Source organism: Leptidea sinapis, chromosome 11 (genome assembly GCF_905404315.1).
Source record: "Leptidea sinapis chromosome 11, ilLepSina1.1, whole genome shotgun sequence".
Taxonomy (NCBI): Eukaryota; Metazoa; Arthropoda; class Insecta; order Lepidoptera; family Pieridae; genus Leptidea; species Leptidea sinapis.
In genome coordinates this window covers 11741233-11765621 of record NC_066275.1, presented here as the reverse complement: position 1 = coordinate 11765621, position 24389 = coordinate 11741233, and the positions used below count along the sequence as shown (strand labels likewise).

General features: G+C 34.8%; 1 protein-coding gene across 2 annotated transcripts; it reads right to left on the bottom strand.

Annotated features, from left to right (window-relative positions):
- Window positions 1–1587: 1587 nt before the first annotated feature.
- Window positions 1588–19482, bottom strand: LOC126966838 (vigilin). 2 transcript variants are annotated; one of them, XM_050811100.1, is made up of 17 exons: window positions 19407–19482; window positions 19272–19338; window positions 13572–13833; window positions 12817–13032; window positions 12094–12300; window positions 11306–11521; window positions 10985–11168; window positions 10618–10748; window positions 10346–10529; window positions 9313–10269; window positions 8645–8931; window positions 7794–8039; window positions 6853–6990; window positions 4987–5081; window positions 4692–4905; window positions 4380–4616; window positions 1588–2790 (listed from the first exon to the last, which is right to left on the bottom strand). In XM_050811100.1, exons 3-17 carry the CDS (start codon window positions 13785–13787, stop codon window positions 2524–2526), a joined length of 3795 nt encoding a protein of 1264 aa, XP_050667057.1. In that variant the 5' UTR covers window positions 13788–13833; window positions 19272–19338; window positions 19407–19482; the 3' UTR covers window positions 1588–2523. The 2 variants fall into 2 exon arrangements, with proteins under 2 accessions (XP_050667057.1, XP_050667056.1); XM_050811099.1 differs by having other exon boundaries at window positions 19272–19351; window positions 19407–19425.
- Window positions 19483–24389: the final 4907 nt, after the last annotated feature.

Genomic DNA, 24389 nt, shown 5'->3' with positions numbered 1-24389 from the left:
GTGTCCTAAAGCAAAGCTTATTAATAAAAAGGTAATGGTGACAGATCAATCTCCGATCTGGTCAATCAATAACGGCAGATGTGTACTGTGCCGAATTCCGAACAGTGATAGCAAAAGTAGCAGTGAAACAGCCCTGACTCATGAATCGATCTTCACCATTATTACTCCATGATAACGCGAGACCCCATACAGCACGAGAAACATTTTTTAATTCTACAGAAACTGCCATGAAACCATTCGTCACCCTCCGTATTCGCCAGACCTTGCTCCAACGAACTACCTTTTTTTCGTGATTTTAGACAATTTTATATTTTTTTTCTCAGGAGGTTCACACAGATTATCGAATTTAGATCACCACAGTCCTATCGCAAAGGCATAAATGACCTTTATATAGAAGTTTTACTTTAAATGAAGTATTCACAATTCAGTTTAGAATGCGATAATGTTAAACAAGTGAAAAATAAAATACCAGTAACTACTATCCTGAAAAATGTTAGCACAGCCGTCTGCATAGCAATGAATGCAGCTGATTTGCAGTATATAATTTTAGAATGCATCATGTGCAGAAGATCCCTGCACTGCAATCCTACAATGCATGACATGAAACACCAGCATTTATGGCTAGTGACTCGTTTCCATAACCTCTCGGGAAGCCCCTACTTTATCGCTTGGTGCCACATTCATTAGAAGGCTTCATTATGCCCAGACGCACTACTAACGCCTCTCTTCGACTCCACCGCATGCGCCCATTTATGGGTGATATATACAAGATCACCAGCTGAACTAAAGGGAACTCAAGGGAATCGCAGTGCTCCTCTAGGTATCCCAAGAACTGGCCGTTGATAATGGACTCCAAAGTTTGCAGAAAATGGGGCGGCAGTTAGATGAATATTATATAAGATTATATTCAAGGGCACAGTTATGATGTTTACTACCGCCATCTTGTTAAATAATATATTTTATTTGCCACACGCATTGACTACTGTCAGTACGTCTAAACAACTGGACTCCCAATCGCCTAAAAGTCGTCAAAAATGTCCAAGCGGCGTTGTATATAGGTACGTATACAGATAACATTAAAACATTTATGCAAATTAACACCTTTTTTCCTGGTAATGTTCAGTCTATTGTATACCTACGCTCATTGATTATGGTACGAAATGAGACGGACGTCTCCTTCGCACATTTCATCGGCAGCAAACACTTCGTTTAATTTAATTACTTCGTTTACAGTTACTAATTCAAATGTAATTATGTGGCAAAATGATTAGACGTAATTTTAGTAACTACATAATTTTGTTAATTTAAAGGGGCACTTACGTGAAATACGACATTGCATCCTTTAAGTTAGGATATGAAGTTATTCGGGCAGTTTTTCACTGAACCCTTTGTTATTGCGTGGCGTTATATTCAAAGCGCAGTCGGAACACAACCTAATAGACTCGTAGGTAGTTTTCTTTAAACAATTATGAGCTAATTGTGAGTCTAGTTCTTACTTATTGTACGTCAATGGCCACACGGTGTTAATCTATTTAAAGAAAGGCGTCTACAAAAGAAGTAGGAATATTTATAAATGAAACAATGAGATAATTGTAAAAGGTTTTATTTAATATTTCAACCACAATTACCTATGTACAATTACTTTGTAAAAATATTACTTTTCATCTTATGATTTACTCAATTCATTTTTGTAGGTAACACTACAAACATAAAAAAGATAATATTATGAAAAATTATTCCATTACATTTTCCCAATAAGTACAATTACACATATTGTGTACCTACATAACATGGTTAAATAACATTAGCTCAATAGTCCATATAAAAGACAACGCAAAACAAAATTGTAAACAAAAAAGAGCGTGAAGAAAAAGTAAAAAAATAGTATGTATTGAACCATGTTACGTAACTTATATTATTATCAATATTATATATTATTATTATGCATAATTATATTATGTAAAAATCAAACCAACATGATAAACATCTCAAATAATGGCATATTCAATAAAATAATAATTAACATCTATGCAATTTATCAACTAAGAAATAAAAATACAACGGTATGGCTTAATTCGGAAAAGACAAAAACAACCTTTAGATTTTAAAATGTTAGCTTATAATCTTCCAATACTGCGACTGGAAGAACATTAAGTTATGAAAAAGACATTAAAATCAAGAATTAAGTCAATCTTATTAATCTATTGACTGTTCAGCTGTTACATGTTATAAATGCTTAAATCTGAGTCAAGTGTTAATTAACTGTAAAATTTAGGAATTTTCGCGAGTGTATCTCAATAACTCCAAGCTTAGGCCTCAACCTTATAGCACACTGGTCAGGGATATGTATATATTTAAATTGATAATCTACACGACAGTTAAGTTATGAAACAAAGATTAATAAAATAAAAGAAAATGAAGAAGTCTAGTTGAAGAGACATGCACATACTTAAATAGCGGAATAGTCATATAAAAAACCAGTTTTAGATGTTGTGGTTCAGGTGTTCTGATGGTATGAAGAATTTAGCGACGGGGTCCCCAGGTTGGTGGAGCAGAAGTAGGCTGAGGGGCTGGGGCTGCGCGAGGTCCTCCAGGCATGGTTGGAAATTCATGAGTTGAGGCAGTGTCTGGGGCGCGTTGCTCCCACGGCCCGCCCTTAACCACGAAACCAGTTGATGGAGGATTATTGGCATTCACAGCTGGGGCTGAACTTTCCACGGTCAGAGCCTCGCCGAAGTCACCCAATGACGGGGCAGCCGGTCGTTGGTACCGGTCTGTCACATCTTGTAACTGTAACAAACACACACATCCTCTAAGCTTCAACTCCGCGGACTACCGAGCGATTTTGTCGCGCGGATTTTAAGCGTGAAAGTGTATCTATGCGTATTATTTATGTGTTGCTATAAGAATGCTTATTGTTAAGATAATTTCAGTGAAAGTATCTGAAAGCTGTCGAAACAAGCTATAAATAAGACCCATGCATAAATTATTTATATTGTGTTTTATATTATACTAGTGGACCCAACAGACGATGTCCTGTACATACGTCTTAAATTTGAAAAATCGTTCCAACCGTTAGGAGGAGTTCACTAACATACACATGAGCAGGAGAATTCTATTATATGGACGGAATTGAGAACCTAAACCAATCTCAAATTCACTGAAATAAACAAAAATATCATCAAAATCGGTCCAGCCGTTTAGGAGGTAGTTCAATTGTGAATCTAAACCATCCTCGAATCCCCTTGAACTCATAAATATTTCACCAAAATCGGTCCAGCCGTCTAGGAGGAGTTCAGTGACATACACACGCACACAAAAAATATATATATAAAGATTACACACACGACACAAAGTTGAGAAACCTTCATATTTAGAATAAATGAGTATTTTCAATGAAAACAAATGGTTTTATTTCTATATATATTTATGGTTTTATAATGAACAATATATGTTATTTTCTAAAACAAAACTAAAATAGATATGCTTTCATTGAATTAATTTGAGATATTCATTCCGAAAGACTATGAAGAATCGCTTGACCTTGATCGTATACATATTTCAACATATTCTAAAATAAATATATTATAAAAAAAAGACAAAGGATACTACGCTTCAAAGTCCTTATTAAATTTGAATAAACGCTATTTCAAGTCGAATTTATATCAACAAAAACTGTGTATCATGCTATTATAATTATTCTAATGTCTTGGAAATACAGTCTAGAATCTAGATGTATTATAAAACACCAAACTACCAAATATTGGGTAAAACTATGAAAAATAACAAATCTGGGCATTCACTATCACATCCAAAGACTGAAGTCCCTGCACCCTTTTTCCGTTAACTGTTGTATGCCAACATCCCATTGTATTTGTTCTTATTTGTACAGAACTTAACGGACTTTTATTCTATTATAATTTCAAAGGAAAATAGCATTCGAAATCGAATGAGGCTTTCGTCGTTGGGCCATATGTACCTGCGGTGTCTGGCAGGCGACCCAACAAGTGGCGTGTATCTTCTGTCAGAGAACAAGTCAGGGCATTGAAATAGTGACATACATATAAGAAAAAAATAATTTAATTGTGTGATACCAAAATCCAGGAAAAAGGCTTTATTCGTTCGAAGATATTACTGGCAGGTTATAAAAGAACGTCGCTTTCAAAAAGTTCATTCTTAATGTAGTTATATTATAATTAACCTGCCTGAGTTCAGGCCTGTTGTTAAATAAGATCACTTTGTTGTATATTTGTTCCGCGACTTTACTAGAATGGATTACTGATTCGAGAATAGATTCTTAATAACGTTTGCGATTAATCTTATTTTCCTTCCAGATACATTAGGTGTATGTTAATAGATTAAATTCTATAGAAACTTACATATTCCTCGGCAACATTGAGCAGATGGTCCTTGGCATCGAGTACATTGTCCTCCTCATTACCTGCAATGACTACTGTCATTGCTGGGGGCGCTGAACTACCATCAGCAGGCTGCTTGGGGAAGCGGATGTCGACCTTGTACTCGTCCATGATGCGACGAATGTTCCTTCCCTTCAGCCCTATGAGACGTCTGTGCACACGCGGGTCGATATCGACCTCCTCTCGGTACCGATTGTCCTGTTTCAAATAAATTAGACATTTTAGATCTCCTTAATGTTTAAAAGTAATTGAATCTGTTTCCTAGATACATACAAGTTGTTGAACAATTGCCATAATGGCATCCTTAGCCTGCAGCACCTTGTCTTCATAACCCTGGATGGTTATAATGTTATCATCGGGCTCACCACGTTTTGGCAGATTGATTTGTACTCCATAGTCAGTACGAATCTTTCTAATCACAAGTCCACCCGAGCCAATGACAAGTGGATGGTACTCAGGGTCTACTTGGAACTTTACTTCAAAGGATCTGAAATTTAAAAAATGCGCGTTATTGTTATAATAAAAATAATAGTGCAGAAATAGTTCATTAAAAAAATAGTGTAGTCACCTGAGAATTCTGTCTTCTCTTTCTTTTTCCATTTCAGCTATCTTCTCGACAAGAGCTTCCTTGGCTCTCTCCACATTCACAGGAGTACCAGTTAACTGTAAAAAAATTAAGCATAATTTATTATTTTTTATAATCAAATGCAAAAATATTTATAGCATTTGTATAATATTTATAGGCTCTCTGGGCGACTATATTACACTGCATCATTAGCAACAAATTTTTTTATGGTATAGTGAGACAGACAATCGGACATATTTGGCAAAGTCAAATTGGCTTCGAAGAAGCTGGGCGTTATAAATAGAGCATGGCAAAACTTCAAGCCGGCCCACATTCTAGCGAAAACGCTAATAATAAAAATAAGGCGCAGATCCGGCCACATGGAGTATTGATCTGGCGCACCCTCGTATCAGCTCGATCTATCTGACCGTGTGCAACGCAGAGCAGCTCGAATTGTCGGGGACCCAACCCAGTGCCCTGTGAACGACTGGCTCACTTGGCGTCGCTTAATTGTGTGTACCGCATTATGTTATCATCGCCGCCGTCTTCACACGACACGCCACAAATTAGGATATCATCCCCACTATCTGAATGTGTGGTGGTCCTAAACAGTGCAGTTTTCAAGGAACTTTCTTCAACGTACTACTAAGCTGTGGATTTTCCTTGTGCGGTATTTCCGGGACGATACGACATGGGTACCTTCAAAAATAGCGCGTACACCTTTCTTAAAGGCCGGCAACGCTCCGCAGGTGTTGCAAAATAATGTGGGCTGCGGTGATCACTTAACTCCATGTGACCCGAACGCAAGTTTATCCTCCTTTTCCATAAAAAAAAAAAAGTGATGGTTTGTTGTATAGTTTGGTTGTATGTGGAAGGAAGTTCCTTAAAAACTGCACTATGGGAGAATGCCACTCATGCAGATGATATTATTTTAGCCTGCGGCAGGTGGTGTAGTGGTGGAATTCTGCGGCAGCGATATGGATGGTCTAACAGGTCTTAAACTACAAACAAAGATAAATTGCAACAGAACATACAAAATGAAGCAATGCCTATCTGCAATCATTTAATCGAGCCGTTCACAGCTCCCGACAATGTTCTTCATTTGATTTTATTACTCATCAAATTTTAATTTTTACTTTACAGTATTGGCTCTATTAAATACAAAAAATTTAATAAGATTTACATGTACATTTTACGAAATCTTAAGTTGTTTAGCTAGGCGCTACGGAGCGAAGGTTTGTGACCACAGGGATGTAACTATGCTTCACTCACTCATAGCGACATTTCAAACGTATGAAATAATTAAATAATGTGGAAACGAAAATTATTACATACACTATATCTAAGCGTATATAGTATGCGTAAGTGTGTATTGAAGTTACTTTTATGAGGAAAGCAAAAAAATATTATTAAATCACAACCTGGCGTATTTCATATTCATACACCTAGTTTCAAGTGATATAATACATAGATACATACATAGTAATATTCTCCATTACAGCAGCTCTGATGTGGGCACTGAACACCATATCAGAGAAAAGAACAATAAGCTATGGACATACATCTTTTAGTGCTGGAACTTAAGAATTGTCTGTTTCAATAAAGTTCCTTGATTTTTTGGTAACCTTCTAAGTGACTGTGAAATTGGCAGTCGTTTCAAATTTTGAGAATGGGTACTTCTAGACTAAGACGAGTCAGAGAGTGGAAAACGAATGGGCATAAAATTGCGTGTGGTGGAGGAAAACCAAATAAGGTATTTTTTCCTATGGAATTAATGGACAAACAAGTATATAGGTAAACTAATTACTTCATACTCTTGAGTAACACCAGGTTGCATCAAGTAATTTTCATAAAATCAATAAAATGTACCTTGACAATGTCACTATTTTCATCATTTGCTGGCATAAGAATGTGCACATCATAGGTCTGCATCAACTCTCTTCTCTTCTGGCCAGCAAGCAGCCTATGCAATTCATTTGGCACTTCCGCTTCTATTGTTACAGGAACCTAATAAAAAATATCACATTACAAAAAAAAATTCTGAAATAGCAACATTGTCCAAAGAACTGTAATGACATTTTTGTCAATGGGTAAACTCATTTTAAAGTCATGTAACTTTAGTGTAATTTACTGCACATGCTCAAATCATCATGTTATTCAAATTCAAATATTTTTATTCAAAATCACTTATTGAACGTCAAAAACTACCACCCATTCCAAAGAGACTGCCCCAACAAAAAGACCTGAGAAGAATGGGCGCAAGAAACTCAGCGGGCTTTTTTTTTAAATATAAAATATGGATTACAATGTGATATCGTACAATAAACATTTATAATTAAAGAGCCTGAGGGTGTTCGCTTTATTCCCAATCTGTGGTTTTATTAAGAAAATCGTTTATGCTATAATAACCTTTCCCACACAAACGTTTTTTAACAATTCTTTTAAATTTGTTTTGTACATTTTCAGGGATCATATTGTAGAAGCATATACATCGCCCAACAAAAGACTTACTAACTCGCCCCAACCGAGTAGTAGGCATAACAAGTTTATGTTTGTTCCTCATGTTAACATTATGAATGTCACAGTTTCTAGAGAATTCCTCAATGTGCTTATGAACACACAGAACATTATCAAAAATATATTGAGAAGTAACAGTCAAAATGTTTATTTCTTTAAATTTTTCTCTTAATGATTCTTTAGGACCTAGGTCATAATCGCGCGAATAGCCCTCTTCTGCAGCATAGCAGTTAACGCCCATTGCTCAAAGATCAGCCACTTGGATCAAAAACTAACATAATAGGAATTATTACCTGGTCCAAAAGTGCTTGCTTCGCGGCTTCACAGTTTTCTGGGCGTCCGGTTATCCTAATTATATCATTAGGACCTGGCTCTGCATTGTCATCATAACGAACTTGTTGTTCGGCACCATCTGTTGTATCTCGCTCAGGGAACTTTATTTGCACATCAAACTCTGCTGTGATGTCCTTAACCTTTGAACCTCTAGACCCCATCACAGTGCGATGATGTCTTTGCGGAATTATGCAATCAATTGTCACCTGCCAACAATCAAAATTGTTATTCAACAGCCCCCAATATTCTAATTTGTTTCAGATCACGTTTAATGTGAATTTCTTATCATTTACAAATTGTTAGTTTGGTTCACACAAATAATAAAATATAAATAATCACTTAAGTAAGTTATCATGGACAAACATTTAACCCTTTACATCTCAAAGTGGGAGTGAAAAGAAATGAGATTTTTGGAATCACTTTTTTTTTAACTATATTTACCATAGGTAGATCTAATTATTCACATTTTTGGTGAATTTTGGGAACATGGTTGAAATGTAGCTGCAGGTAGTCCACCAGCTAAATTTTGAATGTGACCTATGAGAAAAAGGCTGGGTACCTCTGAATTTTTAACAGAATCATTTAACTTTGTATCATAACCAACTAGTTTCAGAACTTGCAGAGGTATTTATCATGGCGAGATAATTAGCAGTGCGTCCCAGTCTCATATTGACTGGGCGAAACTATTAGTAGCTACTTCAATTGGATGTTAGTAATTTTTTTTTGTTCCCAGCATTTGTTAGTTTTGTGCGAGTAAAAACATGGGCATGATAAATACAAAGATTTGTAAAAATCATGCAACTATACAAACCTTAGCATCTAAATCTTCAATGATTTCACTTATCCTAATTTTAGCAGCTTCAATACATTCTTTAGGACCCTTGAGCACAACACGATCACTGTTGACACCTTGCCTCGGGAAAGATATCTGAACGCCACCACAATCGTCAGCAATGCGACGCAGCACCTCACCACGTCTTGCCACAAAGTGTCGGTGATGCTTAGGATCAACAGACATCTCACTCTCTGAGACATTGCTGATATCTGATACAGCTGCCTCAAGTTGTTTACGGGCTGCTTCCACTTGATCTTCCCGACCTGGTAACAGGACATTTTAGGACTACCTTAAAATTTACTCTATTTATACTGCTCAGAATATGCATAGCACCATTGACATACATTAAACAACAAGACTCACAATCATGCTCAAACACGGTCTGAAGCAAAACTGTGTCTACTACTAAAATTGTTTCTTTCTCAGAATCGTATTTTATAGAATGGAAGGATAAATAAGTAAACAGAGTATAAAGATATACATATTATCATGAATTATTTATAGTAAATTGTTATATTTTTAAATGTGATTATCAATGATATTACATGAATATTTCAGCCCATCCAATAACTGTTACTAATATAAGTAAGACAAGTAAGGTAATAATATAGTAAGAAATATAATATATATAAGGAATGTCATACCTATAATAAAGATGGCCTCCTTATCCTCATCTTTGTCGGTAGGAAAGACAATCCTAGCACCAGTTTGTTCACGTATTTTCTTAATATTGGCACCATTCTTTCCAATAAGGAATTTGTGATGTTCTGATTTTGCTCTTACTGTCGCTGTATGTGACGTAAGCTCTCTCTCTGAAGCATGGGCTAACAATTGTTGCTTGGCCTTCTCAACATCTTCAATTGGACCCTTAATAATTACTTTATCACTGTCACTTTCTGCAGGAGGAAATTTAATGAGTACACCACCACACTCCTCCATAATGGAATGAATAAGTTTACCACCAGCTCCTATCAGTGAATTATAGTATTTAGGTGGAATTGTAACTTCTTCAGTAACAATGTTTGCTTTCTCATTGTGTATTTGTTGTATTCTTTTTACAGCTTCTTCTACATTTTCTCGTTTACCTCTTACAGTTATAACATCACTATCATCTCCTTCAGCTGGTAGGTCAATTACAGTCTGTGTCTCATCCCGAATCTTTTTCAGGTTTAGTCCACCCTTTCCAATAATGAATTTGTGGAACTGTTTGAATATAGGCAGTTCTTGTACATATGATGACTCTGCAATTTCTTTCATTAGTTTATGGAGGTACTTTTCACATTTTTCGATATCTTCCTGGGGACCTCTTAATTTAATTGGACTTCTCTTTTGACCCTGATCAGGCAGTGATATAAACACCCGGTCGAATTTTTCACGTATTTCCTTAATTCTTTCACCTCTTGTACCTATTAAGGACTTAATATATCTATGGTCAACATAAAATTCTTTAGATCTCTCATTTTCTAATTTCATGACCATTTCTCTCAGTTCCCTTTCAGCATCTGCAACACCTTGTTGGGTTCCTTCAATTCGTATTGTATTGTTGCTTTCATTCTTTAAAATATTGATCACAACACCAGTCTCATCCTTCAGCCTATGAACTAGAAAAATATTAAAATGAAATTATCCATACCTATAAACAATATCAACAATGCAAAATAATTTAAATAAACTTACTGTTTGCTCCACTTTTGCCAATTATGTGTTTAAAATACTTAGAATCAACAGTCAAATCAACATATGTTATTGTTGCAAGCAAATTTTTTACAAAGTCATCCAATTCTACTGTAACACGTTCAACTTCTTCTGGGGGTCCATCAATTTTCACTTTGTCTTCTGAATGTGTAATATCAACGTGAATCTAGAAGAAACAGTAACACATTCTTAAAACCTTATAACATTAAGTTGATACTCACAACATTGTAATTAAAATTAATTAACAGAATTACCTTAGGGTAGTCCTGTGTAATCTTCTTAATGTTTGAACCATCTTTTCCAATGATATACTTATGAATCCATGTTGGAGCATCAACAGTTGCTGTTTTAACTGAATTCGCCTTTTCGCATACCATGGTAAGAGCTGCAAAATAAACATATATTAAAACGCAATAATAAAATCATTACAACCTACAACCTGATTAAAATTTAATAATTAATCCAAGAACTAATTAAAGAGTAAAAATATAAATTAATAACCTAATCCAAAATAAAAATTACTTTATAGTACACTTAAAACTACTATAGATGACTATAGATATGTCAGGTTGGTTGCTGGATGATATTGAAAAATACGCAAGACAATGTAGAAAATCATACCTGAGCCTATCTTGTTGTGTGGTCCATGAAGAGTGATTGTCCCAAGAGGAGAATCAGGTGGTGGCATCTCAACAGACACACCAGTCTCCCTTAGTATTTCTTGAATAGTTGTTCCACGAGCACCAATAACATATTTATGTTGCGATTTAGGCACCTCCACCTTTACGGTTTGACACTTCTTTTTCTAAAACAGAAAGGAGTTTTTATATTCACTTATGAAGCAAAGTGGATTATAAACTATAAATTATTTTATTCAAATAAATTATTAAGTGTTAATATTAGAAAAACATTTCTTGTAAGGATAATCAGAACATAAATTACCATCTCCTCATAGATTTGCTCAATCTGTGCTTTGGCAGCAAGAACTCCATTCTTTTCACCAGCAATTACAATCTCATCTTTTTGAGTGGATGTGGGAGGGATATGTATACGGGCACCAGTTTCGGCAGTAAGTGCTGCAGCACGTTCTCCAAATGGTCCTTGGATGAATGGATGGTATATTTTTGGAATTGAGATACGTTCTAGAGCTTTCCTTGACTAAAAAAAACAACATCATTATTTCGCCATTCATACTATATCAAATTTAAACCAACATTGATATCTCTTGTTTAAGGATATATGGAAATTTATCATCTTTATTTAACCCATATTGTTACAATGACAACATAGTGTGGCGGCCATCATGGATTAAAAAAAATGATTTTGAATTTATTTTTTAATCCCTTCTCAGCCACCCCGAAGAAATGCGAAATGGTATCCATATTGTTGCAGAGAAAATGTAGCATGGAGTCAAATAGTGTTGGCCCTAGTAGTTTTGCCACTACAAAGAAAACAATGATTGATAAATAAATAAATGAGAATTGAATTTGACCTATCAGGTGAGTCCTGCCATTAGTTAAATTGTGTATTTTTATGTCAAGTAAGTCCTACAATCAAATGAGCTTTTACAACAGCTCAGTTCTAACACTGATGTAGGGCCTAAGCCCTAGTGCCTAGAAGACTATGGTCAGCTGGTATGTATGTCTTTCCAAACGCGCCAAAAGTAGTAAAACCTGTAAACAAATCTGAAGTAAATATACAGTAATTAGTTTTTATTATGTGTAACTTACCTGTTCTTCTGAGCAAACACGGATTTCATGTTCAGCTTTCTCTATCCCTTCCTTGGTGCCAGTAATTGTAATAGTTTCACTATTGTCTGATATTCCTGGAACACTTATTTTCGTTGCAGTCACTTTTTCCAATTCTTTCAATTTATGGCCCAGTTTACCCAAGATTACACGGTGGTGTTCTTTTGGAATTGATATTTGTTTGCTTGCCTGAAAAACATTAATTATATCACAGGATTTTGACAATATCTCCAAAGGTATGAAACAATGGCAGTATTCTTTAGCTCTTTATGAAGGGATATCTTCCCCTATCACTTAAACGCAAACTCGTTGACATGTGCATCCTGCTCATCCTTACTTATACAGTGCACACACCTTACGTGCACAGAGATAGTCACTTACACAAAATCAGAAGGCCAAACTCCAGATTTGTCAGCGACCGACCAAATGGCATTGTTGATATGGGAGAAAAAAACTGGGCTGGGCATTTGTATTGGATGCACACAGACCGATGGGCACAGGTCGTGACGCATTGCGTGCCTCGGGACGGGCAAAGACGTCGAGGTGGCAAGGAAAACGATCTAGATGCCTATGCAAATGACCGACATAAATGGAGTAAAAACAGGAGATGCCTCTGCCCAGCAGTGGGATCCGTTATGCTAATAAAAAAAAGTATTAATTTTACGTATGAATAGATTAGAATATTAATAGTAAATAGCAAAATACCTGTTGCTGGAAATGAGTTAAAATGAGACGTCTTGCATCAAGAACAGCACTATTTTTTCCTGTTATAAGGAAGGTGAGACTTCCATCTTTGCTGGTTGATATTTCAATGTGGGCACCTGTGTCCTTCGTTATGGATTGGCAAGTACGCAATGATTCACCTTCACCGAAAGTATTAGCATTGTCTAATTTTCTTTCTTCAAATGGAACATGGAAAACCTGAAAGATTCAAAACTTTTCAATGGACGTGATGACTAAATATTCACGTTCATCATACGTGAAAAAAGTGAACTAAATTTTGATGCAGATATTATGATTAATAATATATTCAATAAAATAGATGTATAAAGTCCGGTAATCGGCCATTTTAAATGATACATGGTTGACGTCACACCTCAATTATTACTGCGAAGCTCAATGTTTTGCTATACTTTATAGCATGGATTTCGGGGGCGTAGTCATAATCGGCATTTTACGAGCATTTTCGCCTAATACCAAGTAGTTTGATAAAAATATTTAGTAGACATAGACATAATTAGAGAATAAGAATCCAAAATCAAGCATTATGCCTAAGACAAAAAATACGGAGACGGTGTGGATTATTTTACTGTGGCTACAAATAAATATAGATTAAAAGTTAAATATCAACCCCTTCGTCTGGTGACTGCGCGTCGATCAGGTATATCTTTGACGGTAATAATAAAATAGACGGTAGGTTGTAATAAAAAATGAGTTAATTTTAATGTAGGCGCATGTACCTGCGTATGCAGAGACGACCCAACGCGCATCTTGCTAGGCACCTGTTGAATACTACGTTGAATGGGAGGTTGAGAATGTGGCAATGCTGGGAAAAGATCGTCGTACGCATAAGTGCTATTATTCTCGTATCCAACATTGTTCATCTCCTCGTTGTTGTGCACAGGTAGATCAGAGGGAACAGGAATCATATCCATCATTGGTGGCTGATGCATCATTTCAAACTCCTCCAGCGGTCCTTGTTCGCGCCAAGTCGTTACAGTACTAAAAGAATACACTTTAATCAAGTAAACTCAACCTACTTAATATCGATATTTGAACAGGTGTTAATAATAAATATAAAATAACTTGCGTAACTGGCAGATGGTGCTACCGAAAGAATAATTAAAAAAATATATTATTTATAATATAAAAGGTAGGTAGTTGCATAAATAACAATGATAATAAATTTTATGTGCCTTCGGAGTTTATCTATAAATTATCGTCTCGCTTTGTGTTGTTTAAGGTCAAGATGAAACAGTTCAAGCACAGAAATGAAGTTAAAATAAGATTATTACTAAGAAAGAAAAGTTTTATGTCCTTATCCACGTTATAATTCGTCGTATATTTCATTTTTGACGAGACATTGATTCGATCTAAAAATAAATCAAAGATAACCTTTTATAAGAATTAATACTTACAAGTGTTATGAAAAGTCAACCTTATTCCAAAAATCCTAAGTAGGTAGTAAGTACGTTAATCAATTGGCAAACTTATCTAGCAAGACACCACAGAAAATTGATGAATTTTTGATATAATAATTAAGTATACAACAGATACCTACTTAAGTAACTAGTTCACAACAATCAGGTTTTATTGAAAAAAGTAAGAAGGACCTATCTATATAAAGGCAGGACAAAACAAAACCTTAACCTTCAAGGCTTCAAGGAATTTCGCAACGTAAAACACAATATAAAATGTATACTAATTATACAATGAGTTTTCAACCTAGGTACCTCTCTACCATACAATCAACAGAAATGCGACCTTGAAGTAATTCAGTACATTTGTCTTATTTGTTTTATATCAAGTTAATATAAGAATGTTTAAAAAGAAAAGTAGTGAAATTACTGGGCAAATAAGACTTAACAGCTTAATATGTCTCACGGTGACGAGCGCAATTGTAGAGTTGCTCAGATTTTTTTCAAGAATCGTGAGAGTAATTAGTAACCCTGCCTGAGAGTAATTAATGTCATAAAAAAAAACTATAACAATATTATGTTAGAGTCTGGGTATAGAAAAACGGCACTCAACACTGAATAAACAAAGTTGATACTTACTGTTAATTTTGGGAACAGCAAAAATACTCCCATATATTTTATGACGAATTTCGATGTTCCGATTGACAAGTCGAAATGTTATAAGAATTAATATTATTACATTATTTAAAATTATGTAATTTGTTACCGAAAGTCGTAAATGTTTGTTTTCCGTTTAACGTACGTTCGAAGAATTAAATGCTTGACCGGTTCTCGGTCTGCACAACAACATTCCACTTTTCAATACTTCGAATAGTGTTAAAAATTGAGATTCAATGAGTATTTAACCTTCTGAGTCCCGAAGTGCTATATTCTAAATATAGCACATCCATAAAAATTAAATATTTTGCTAAAATGTATCAGTTTCGCAACAATTTATTGTTAAAAATGTAACCTTACTATACAAAGAGAGTAAAAAAGAAAAAAGTTACAGCTCTCTGTCGCTTGTTTCAAACAGAAAATGGTGGCACATCCAGGTAAAACCTTCCAAATTTTTGCCATCGATATAGATATATTGATATGAATACAACAATCTGTTGAAATTATTTTACTATTTTATCCATATAACCCAGTTTTATTGGTTGAAGTCCACCAATGTACTTTTTATAGAACATTATTTTCCTACACGGAGAGATTCGTTTTTGAATGCACTTATTTTAGGTCTTTTGTTCTTTAATTTAATTTGTTTTGTTGTTGTAGTTTTAAATGAAGATCAAATTCTAGAGTATTTGGTCAATAGTGAGGGAGATTTCAGTGCTTCTGATGATGACGAAATATATGAGCCACCTCAACATCGCGCCAATTCAGATTGAGTTGTGCTCAACAGTTCCAAATCAGATGAATTCATTTCAAAATCTGATGGTAATTTACCATCCCAACCATCATCCCCTGCACTTTCCTCGTCTTCGTTGACTCGAGGACGATCGAGTTCTAGAGCAGCAAGAACACAACAGCCAGGCAGAGCTATAGTGAACAGAGTACGTCTGGTACGACTACGCGGAAGGGGGAGAGAGAGAGAGAGAGATACTTCTCCAACAAAAAATTATGTAAGAATTAAGTAACCGTAGTTTCAATGCTACTGGTACCATCATGAAGAATCGCGTGCCTCGGGACTGCATCATGGCCGCTAACATTGAGTTTTTGAAACTGAACCGTGGAACTACTGAGGTGCTAGTTTCTCAACACGGAAAAATTACTATCAAATGGTTAGACAACAAGGCAGTTTTACTTATGTCAACTTGTCTAGCTGACATAATTTACGTGTACATATGTGTACGCGTTGGAATAAATAGATTAAAAGATATTTGCAAGACATGAAATCATCAGAATGTACAACGCTGAGTGGCGTTGATTTGGGAGAGAGAATGCAGATAGAGGTCTGCCTGACAAAAAATTAAATGGACAATCAGGTTTATCTTCCACATGATCCATATCATAGTATCGAAATCCTGGATCATGAACATGATGTTCTCTTGCATAAAATACCTCAGCTCCATGAGTACAAATTAAAATTGGGCTATAAACTCATTGTCACTTAACACTACACGTAACTTCATCGTCGGATGAAGAGCTAGAAGAGCCTAGCCAGCAAAAAAAGAGACAAGTCACGATAAATCCACTTGCAGAAGAGAAAGTCACTATATGCCAAAATTTATGAAAAAGCAGCAGAGATGTAGTAACGAGGGATGGAATAAAAAAACCACAGCTAAGTGCCGCTTCTGTCAAGTTTTCCTATGTCTAAATAGTTCCAGGAATTATTTTCCTCAATTCCATGGATTCACTGACTCTGAATCAAATAAATTATTTTTATGATCTCACTTTTAAATACTATTAGATTCAATGAAGTTTTGTACTACAGCTTGATTATCTAGACCAAAAAGTTATTACGTTTTTAAGATTTTTTATGTTCCTCTTTTGTTATTTACATAAATAGTCAACCATGGGACTAGCACTGAAAGTAGTATTTGTTTCTTTATTATAAGAATTAATAATTATGTAGTAATAAGATACCCAAGCATTCATTATTAATAAATACATGTCTGCATATAAATTGTTTTATTTAGTTAAAGAGAACAAATGTCCTAAAGTAAGTACATCAAAACAATTAAAACTCAATAGTATGAAACTGTTGTCCTATTTATAGTACGTCGGGAAAATCCAGTTTTTCACACATATATTTTTTTTACATTTCTTCTTACTTCTATACTACGCAAATATGTAATCTTTAAAAATTCAAAAATAAGTAAAAATCATACCCTCGGACTCAGGAGGTTAATATAATAACACATACAATATATTCATAATATAAGTAACTTTTAATGTAATATATAAACATCAGCGTACTTTCTCTTTAATATATGTGTATTATATAAGATTTTTGGGTTTTCTTCTTATGGTAGCTTGGGAGGGGGCCATCTTCTTTTATTAAAACCTTTGGGTTAACCAGTGATAGTGATATATTTTTTCAAATAAAAGTCAGAATTTTTGTTATTCGATCAATTGTAACTCGTTATTTTGGGTATTCCCATAGTATTATCCTAGATTAGCAGTAGAATTTAAATATAGGATGAATTATAAATTAGAGTTTACCATAAGAAATTTTGAACTTTTCGTAATTATTAAATTCGGTTTGAAATTTTTTTTCTATTCTAGGTAATAATAAAGATATAAAATATAAATTGATTGCATGTGTGTGAAGATAATGACTGATGAATAGATAGTCATGATATTCAGAAACTAGGTTTGCAGATTATTTTAAAAACTTTCTTGGCTATCCAACAATACATAACAATAAGGAAAATTCATTTCAAAGAAAATGAATAAAAATTATACACACATGCAATTATTTGTATTTAAACTAGACTTAATTAATAATGAGTAAGAATTAAGATATTTTGTAGTTTAACTTAAAGTTCTTGGTCGAAATGACTTCCTCTGTTGGTAATGCAAAGTCACATTCTATTTTTGAGTTTTGAATTAACTACTAAGTAGTCAAATTATTTTCGTGTTCATTTATGTTCCAAACAGGCCATGGAATGGGTCCTCCTCACCCTTTCCAATGATAAGGTAATTGGCTTTCCAGCAATCACCTAACATTGTGATAAAAAGGTTTGTCTTGCCTTGCCTTTGCCTTGTATCTAAAAGTATGTCTTCAAGGAGATCAAATACATTTCTCAAAAAAAATTTGTAAGGTACAGCATTTAGTCAAATGTCAATTTATGAATGGGAATAATTAATCACACCACATTTTTTACTGATCAATCATTATATCGTTTAAAATATCAGTTTTTTGAAAATTATTTATTATTGTCTCAAAGATTCTGTTACCAACATGCTGTAATATTGTACATATCACTTTTTTTTAATAAAGCTCATTCAATATCAGCTGCCCTCCCTCAAAAGCATAATAAATAAAAACATGACCTAGTGACAGTGAAATGGAAATAATGTGACAATAGATTAAAAAATGTAAAAACACTTCATAATAAACTTTAATAAGAAATGTCTTAATTACAGCTAAGACAAGATTATCTCCAAATTGCATAGCAAATAAGTATGGAACTGATTAAAATCATTGAGATTTTCAGCTTTACAATATCAAACCAATACTCATTTTAATAAAAAATCCATGGAAAAACTTCACATCAATAGATTAATAATTATTCTCTTGAAAGTCTAATTTGTACATACATTATACATACAAATATTAAATTTTTAAAATATTAAGTTTTTTTAAATGCTTATTAATCAATATTTTAGGAGCTTACTAATTTCTCATAGTCAAATTAGATATAAATAAATATTGTGAGAGTGATACTAAGATCATGAGTTTATATTACCACTGTTTTAACAGCTTTACTATAATTTTGAGTTTCTTTCAGATTTCATGTTATTTAAGCCATCTAATTCAAAATTAACATTTTTACATTTCAAAATATTGTATCTGGACATAATTGATAAGGTTCATAATATGTAAAAATGTGACAGTAGGTTATTTAGGTGAAACATTTCAATTTGTCATACATCTTCAGCATGGGTATCAATAATTGTACAGATTATTGAGTTGGTATAAATTATACAAGATAAGAAAGCACATAACTAAAAGAACGAGCATTGATGCTGGGAGAACGGCGGAAAGATGGGGTAACATTAAAATTAATTCATCTGAACTGATTGACAATATCTACAAACAGAATTATAGAAAATGATAAAATATTACAATGATATTACATGTGTGGGAAGAATAGTAACATTAATAGTAAAGCAAAAATTATTGCAATATAAAAAATGTGGTTGGTATGTACTTTAATTTATTTGTACAAATATCAAGTTTGTGATAATACGTGTCACCTTTTCCCGACACATTTGACGTGGAACTTGTGTGTATACATTATGATCACTTACCGTGCGTACTGTAGCTGATCGACCAGAATTTTTAGCCTAGAGACGCCAGGATCAGGTATTGCTCCACCTGGATGCAAAGTCTACATGAGAAATAGAAAAAATCAAGAAATATTATTTAGGCAAACGCGGACCTACCTATCGCTGTCGCGGTCGGAGGAACATAGACTAACAATAATAGTCAATTAACATAGACCAAAGACCACAGATAAGAAAACTATTCTATAATCTGTTCCTCTGTTGTTCCCTCTTTCATATTACAAATAAATTTTAAAGTAGTGCAAGAAGAAGAATAATGGAATGTATAAAATAATCTTAGATAGTGGTGAACGGTATTGTCTCCTCGCTCAGTGGCCGCACGCGTCTCTAAGTCAACGTCGTTCACCGCTAAATTTATAGTATTTTAAGATAATTGTGTTTAAAACATGACGTGTTGTAGAATCAAAGTGTGCGGAAACTAAAATCCGCTAAAATTAAAAACAACAAAACAGTCACATGTTACCAAAAAATAGGGCAAAATATTAAAAAAATAAATTTTATTTAGCATTTTAAAGATATTTTGTATATTAATTTTATTAATTACAATTGAGGCTAATTAACATTTAACATGACAACATGACACCTCGCTCGCTCTTGACAGTCGCGTTGCGAGGGCAGTACCTAGCAATAGTAGAAGTTTGTTGCTAAAATTGTTTAGTCAAACGTAAATTATTAAAACACTCTTAAAATTAAAAGTCACTACAGCATTATAATTTACTGCGTAGTTAAATATCACCATTTGATAATTTAACATTAGCATAACATTTTATTTATGTTAGCAGTTACAAATACAATCTACAAAACTTTTTTTTTCGTGTTTATGGATCGATTCCTGGAAGGTGGGATCTTTATACAGTCTCTAGCTAGGTATAACGTGTTGAATACTACATTATATACATGTAAATCGTGTATATGTGTATTCGTGCGTGCGTTGATTCGGGCGCTCTATTATGAAGTTAGAGTACTGTTTTATTACTGTATTGTGTGTTGTGTCACTTTCATGTATAATATTTAATATTTCCAAATTAAACATTCATTCTATCGAGTATAATACTAGGACATGAAAGCAAGGGTGAAGGCCTGGCAGTTGGCCTGGATATAGCGAAGGCCTTTGATAGTGTATGGCACAAGGCGCTCCTCTCAAAACTTCCATCATTTGGGCTTCCCGAGAGCTTATGCAAGTGGACCTTCTTTGTCGTATCACCGCTCTTCGACAACACTTCCCTTAAAGCCTCGCGTAGTATCGGAATACTGGGTCTCGAAATCTCGAGCGTGGTCGACCAATTCCGTGGCCATCTGGAGCAAGCCGGCCCACATTCTAGCGCTCTACAAAGCGCAGGTCCGGCCACACATGGAGTATTGCTGTCATCTCTGGTCTGGCGTACCCCAGTATCAGCTCGATCCATTTGACCGCGTGCAACGCAGAGCATCTCGAATTGTCAGGGATCCAGTGCTCTGTGAACGGCTGGATCACTTGGCGTTGCGTAGAGACGTCGCTTCATTGTGTGTCTTCTACCGCATTTATCACGGGGAGTGTTCTGAAGAGCTGTTTCACCTGATTCCTGGCGCCGAATTCCACCTTCGCACGACACGCCACAAGTTAGGATATCATCCCCACCATCTGGATGTGTGGCCATCCTCGACAGTACGGTTTTCAAGGAGCTTTCTTCCTCGTACTACAAAGCTGTGGAATGAGCACCCTTGTTCGGTGATTCCGGGGCGATACGACATGGGTACCTTCAAAAAAAGCGCGTAAACCTTCCTTAAAGGCAGGCAACGCTCTTGTGATTCCTCTGGTGTTGCAAGAGAATGTGGGCGGCGGTGTGTTAGAGCATAGAAGTACAATTGTTCATTGACTGGTTGGTTATGAATCATGACGCATGTTTGGATTTTTAGGGTGACTGCTGGTTTTCTATGTCAAAATGAAAAACTAAAACTATCTTTTTATCTGTTGTGTCAGCTCAGGCTGAAAACTGTGTTTTTCTATTATTAATGTGCTATTTTTACCAAATATACTATATAACTGTATCGGCTATGTTTTTATTCAACTTCTAATACGGTGATCACTTAACACCAGGTGATCCGTACGCTCGTTTGTCCTACTATTCCATAAAAAAAAGATATCGGTTATGATGGATGGCACTGATGACACTTTACTTAAATAATTATAATCAAGTTTTTCTAATTTAATTTAATCCTTTAGAACAATTTATATTAACATGGTTAATGTTTTGTTCTTCCTTAGGCGCGTTATGAAAAGATGATTAGAGTGTAATTTTAATATGCGTGCGCATCGTTGTAACACAAAAGTAACAAGTTGAAGTTGGTTCCTAAAATTTTCTGACGTTTGCGTCACTCGTTATTTTTTATGGTTTCTTCGTCCATTATTAGACCAGGTGAAGGGTTCAGCCGTATTAATTATATTAATTATTATCAAAGCCATCTTTGCAAGATTTTTACAAAATTGTTATTTCTAAAAACTGCACGAGTGCATACACAAACACTTTTTGAAGTGAAACTTCTTTACCGACGTATGAGAGAAATTTTATTGCATATCTTCACGATTATGAGTTACGCGCCATTTTGATTTTTTAAATCCAAGATGGCCGCCACGTAAAATTATGATTTCAACATTACGAATATCATAGGTTCTCGAGGGTGCAAAGAACGAATTTGACATCATTTTTGAAATCCATGATGGCCGCCACGCAAATTTATGATTTCAACAATTTTGATATCGTATCCGAGGTTCTCGAGAGTGCAGTGAAAGAGTTTGGGATCATTTTTGAAATCCAAGATGGCCGCCGCGCAAAATTATGATTTCAACAATAGTGATATCGAATCCGAGGTTCTCGAGGATGCAAATAATGAATTTGACGTCATTTTTGAAATCCAAGATGGTGTACGGTCCAGCGGCTAATACGCCAAAATGGCGGCAGCGTGCCGGTAAGCGGCTTTACTTGGTTTCAAATCAAATAATAAAACCAGAATCACTTAACAAGCAATTTATTAACCAATAAAAACTAATATTGCCGCGGCTGGCAAGTGGCCTTAATATCTGCTTGTACTCCCGGTTCGTGAGTACTCCGCTGTGTGTAATGGCCGAAGATGTTGGAATGGGTCGGAGAGAGGTGGTTTGCGGTCAACTTCGCACGTGGTCAGCTATGTACTAAGCGGCGCGACAAGCTGCTTCTAGCTGGACGTTACTCGAACTTAACTTGAACTCCGTAACGTTACACGAAAGGTTCTTGAATGGTGTAATGTTACTCCTGGAAATTTATAGCATGGAATCTCAGTACGTGGCATTTCAATTCCGTTCTGGAGCACCAACGACGGTAACACGAACAGGTTCGATAATAACATATAGAATAGAGTTGCCGATAGTGTCGGTACAACCAAAACGGAATTCAGAGTAATATAAAAGCTGAAGGCTAATAGAAAATGGTAATAGAACCATATTATGTAGAAATACAAGCTAATAAAAAATGTTAAATTTTTGAGGCTTGTTTTCTAAAATCATGATGCAATCAAATTGAACTGTTACAATGATTAGACAAAGTTAATACTAAACATAATTACTAAATGAAAACTACTATAATAAAATGACACAAAATGTTGAAATAAAAGAAGCTAGCTATGAATTATGATTAATGGATCGATACCTATTAATTATATGTGCCATTCAGAACTTCCCCTAGTGGGGGAGAAAACACACACGAAGTAAAAAGGAAACAAAATATAATAATTGCTACTACTGTAATATTAACTACACGTGGCAAAGTCAGACACGTAGGAAGGCTAGTCAGTAGCGACGGCGTATCTCTCGTCTAAGGCGATTCGGACACGGCCCGTTCTGTCAACTTCAGTTACTTGCTCGTTATAGTAATTATATTCTGTGGTCTCGTTTTCAACAATATGGATATCGTAACCAAGGTTCTCGAGGGTTCAACGCGTGGCCGCGAAAACGTAGAACATCTTACCCACTAACTAGCTTTGTATCGTGCAGGCTTAGCGAGCGGATACGAGTAAGTTGAACATCTTCACTCATAGCGTTGTATCGTGCAGGTTTTACACGTGGCTGCGAAAAAGTAGAACATCTAATAATTACTACTATTGACTAAAAACATCTGGTTTAGAGAACAGATTAGGATAACTAAAATAAACGAGATTTAAAAATTAGTTTTCCAAAGAATTTCACTTCTGACATGTGTACTTTGTACACACAATATTTTTTTCTGTGTAACAGTTTATAATTTATATTAACGGTTTAATTTTTAACACACTAAGGTATAGCATCGCAGTTACCGTTGAACGTGTCTTTGCGCTCTAAAATATTCGAGTTATTCTCTTGCTGTTATATGTTATTCTTATTAGTTACAATGATAAGTTAATAAAATACTTTAAGAACGCGTGTAATAGTTATTATTAACATTTTTGTCATTGTTATGTTTGGACGATTTTTCTTGAAATAGCATTTTTTAATAGATGAAAATGAATATAGTATCGGGAATAGTAGAAATACACGAAAATGACGATTCAGCGTGATAGTAACTATAGTACTAAAAAAAACTAATACAAAAATACGAATACTATTTATTTTTGTTTTATTTCTATATAAATCGAAGGACAACTACAAGTTACCATCTCAAACCGATACATCTATGTAATTTAATTATCTAAACCCACAAGACGTTTAAAAAATAAAAATATTACTAATCGTTTTCAAATGAGAAAGTGAAATGGATCAATAATTATTTATTTATTATCCAATTAGCACGGCACTACCACTTACACTAATTAGACGAAATTCATGATACTTCTGAATTGGTTTATAAATAAATTTTCGTGAATAAAATCAATAATTGTATTTATTGATTGGTTGGGAGAAATGTTGATAGCTACAATTAATACTGGTTGGCTTAACATGCACATATTTCTTCCAATTTAGAAAGCTGAACTAATAATGATTCCATTTCTAGAGTAACAACACGGGCTCCATCATTCGAATAATTTATGGTAGATTGCAACCCCACCGGCTCTCGTATGTGGCAAACAAAAAAAAGCTAAAACAAGGAACCCCAG

Bases quoted from the DNA above. Each gene is read 5' to 3' on its own strand.
- LOC126966838 (XM_050811100.1), bottom strand. From the start codon at position 13,787: ATGATGCATCAGCCACCAATGATGGATATGATTCCTGTTCCCTCTGAT. The intron at 5,082-6,852 runs GTACATTTTATT...ATTTTTTTACAG, and splicing joins AAAATAGTGACATTGTCAAG to TTAACTGGTACTCCTGTGAA. The intron at 4,617-4,691 runs GTATGTATCTAG...TATTTGAAACAG, and splicing joins TGGCAATTGTTCAACAACTT to GACAATCGGTACCGAGAGGA.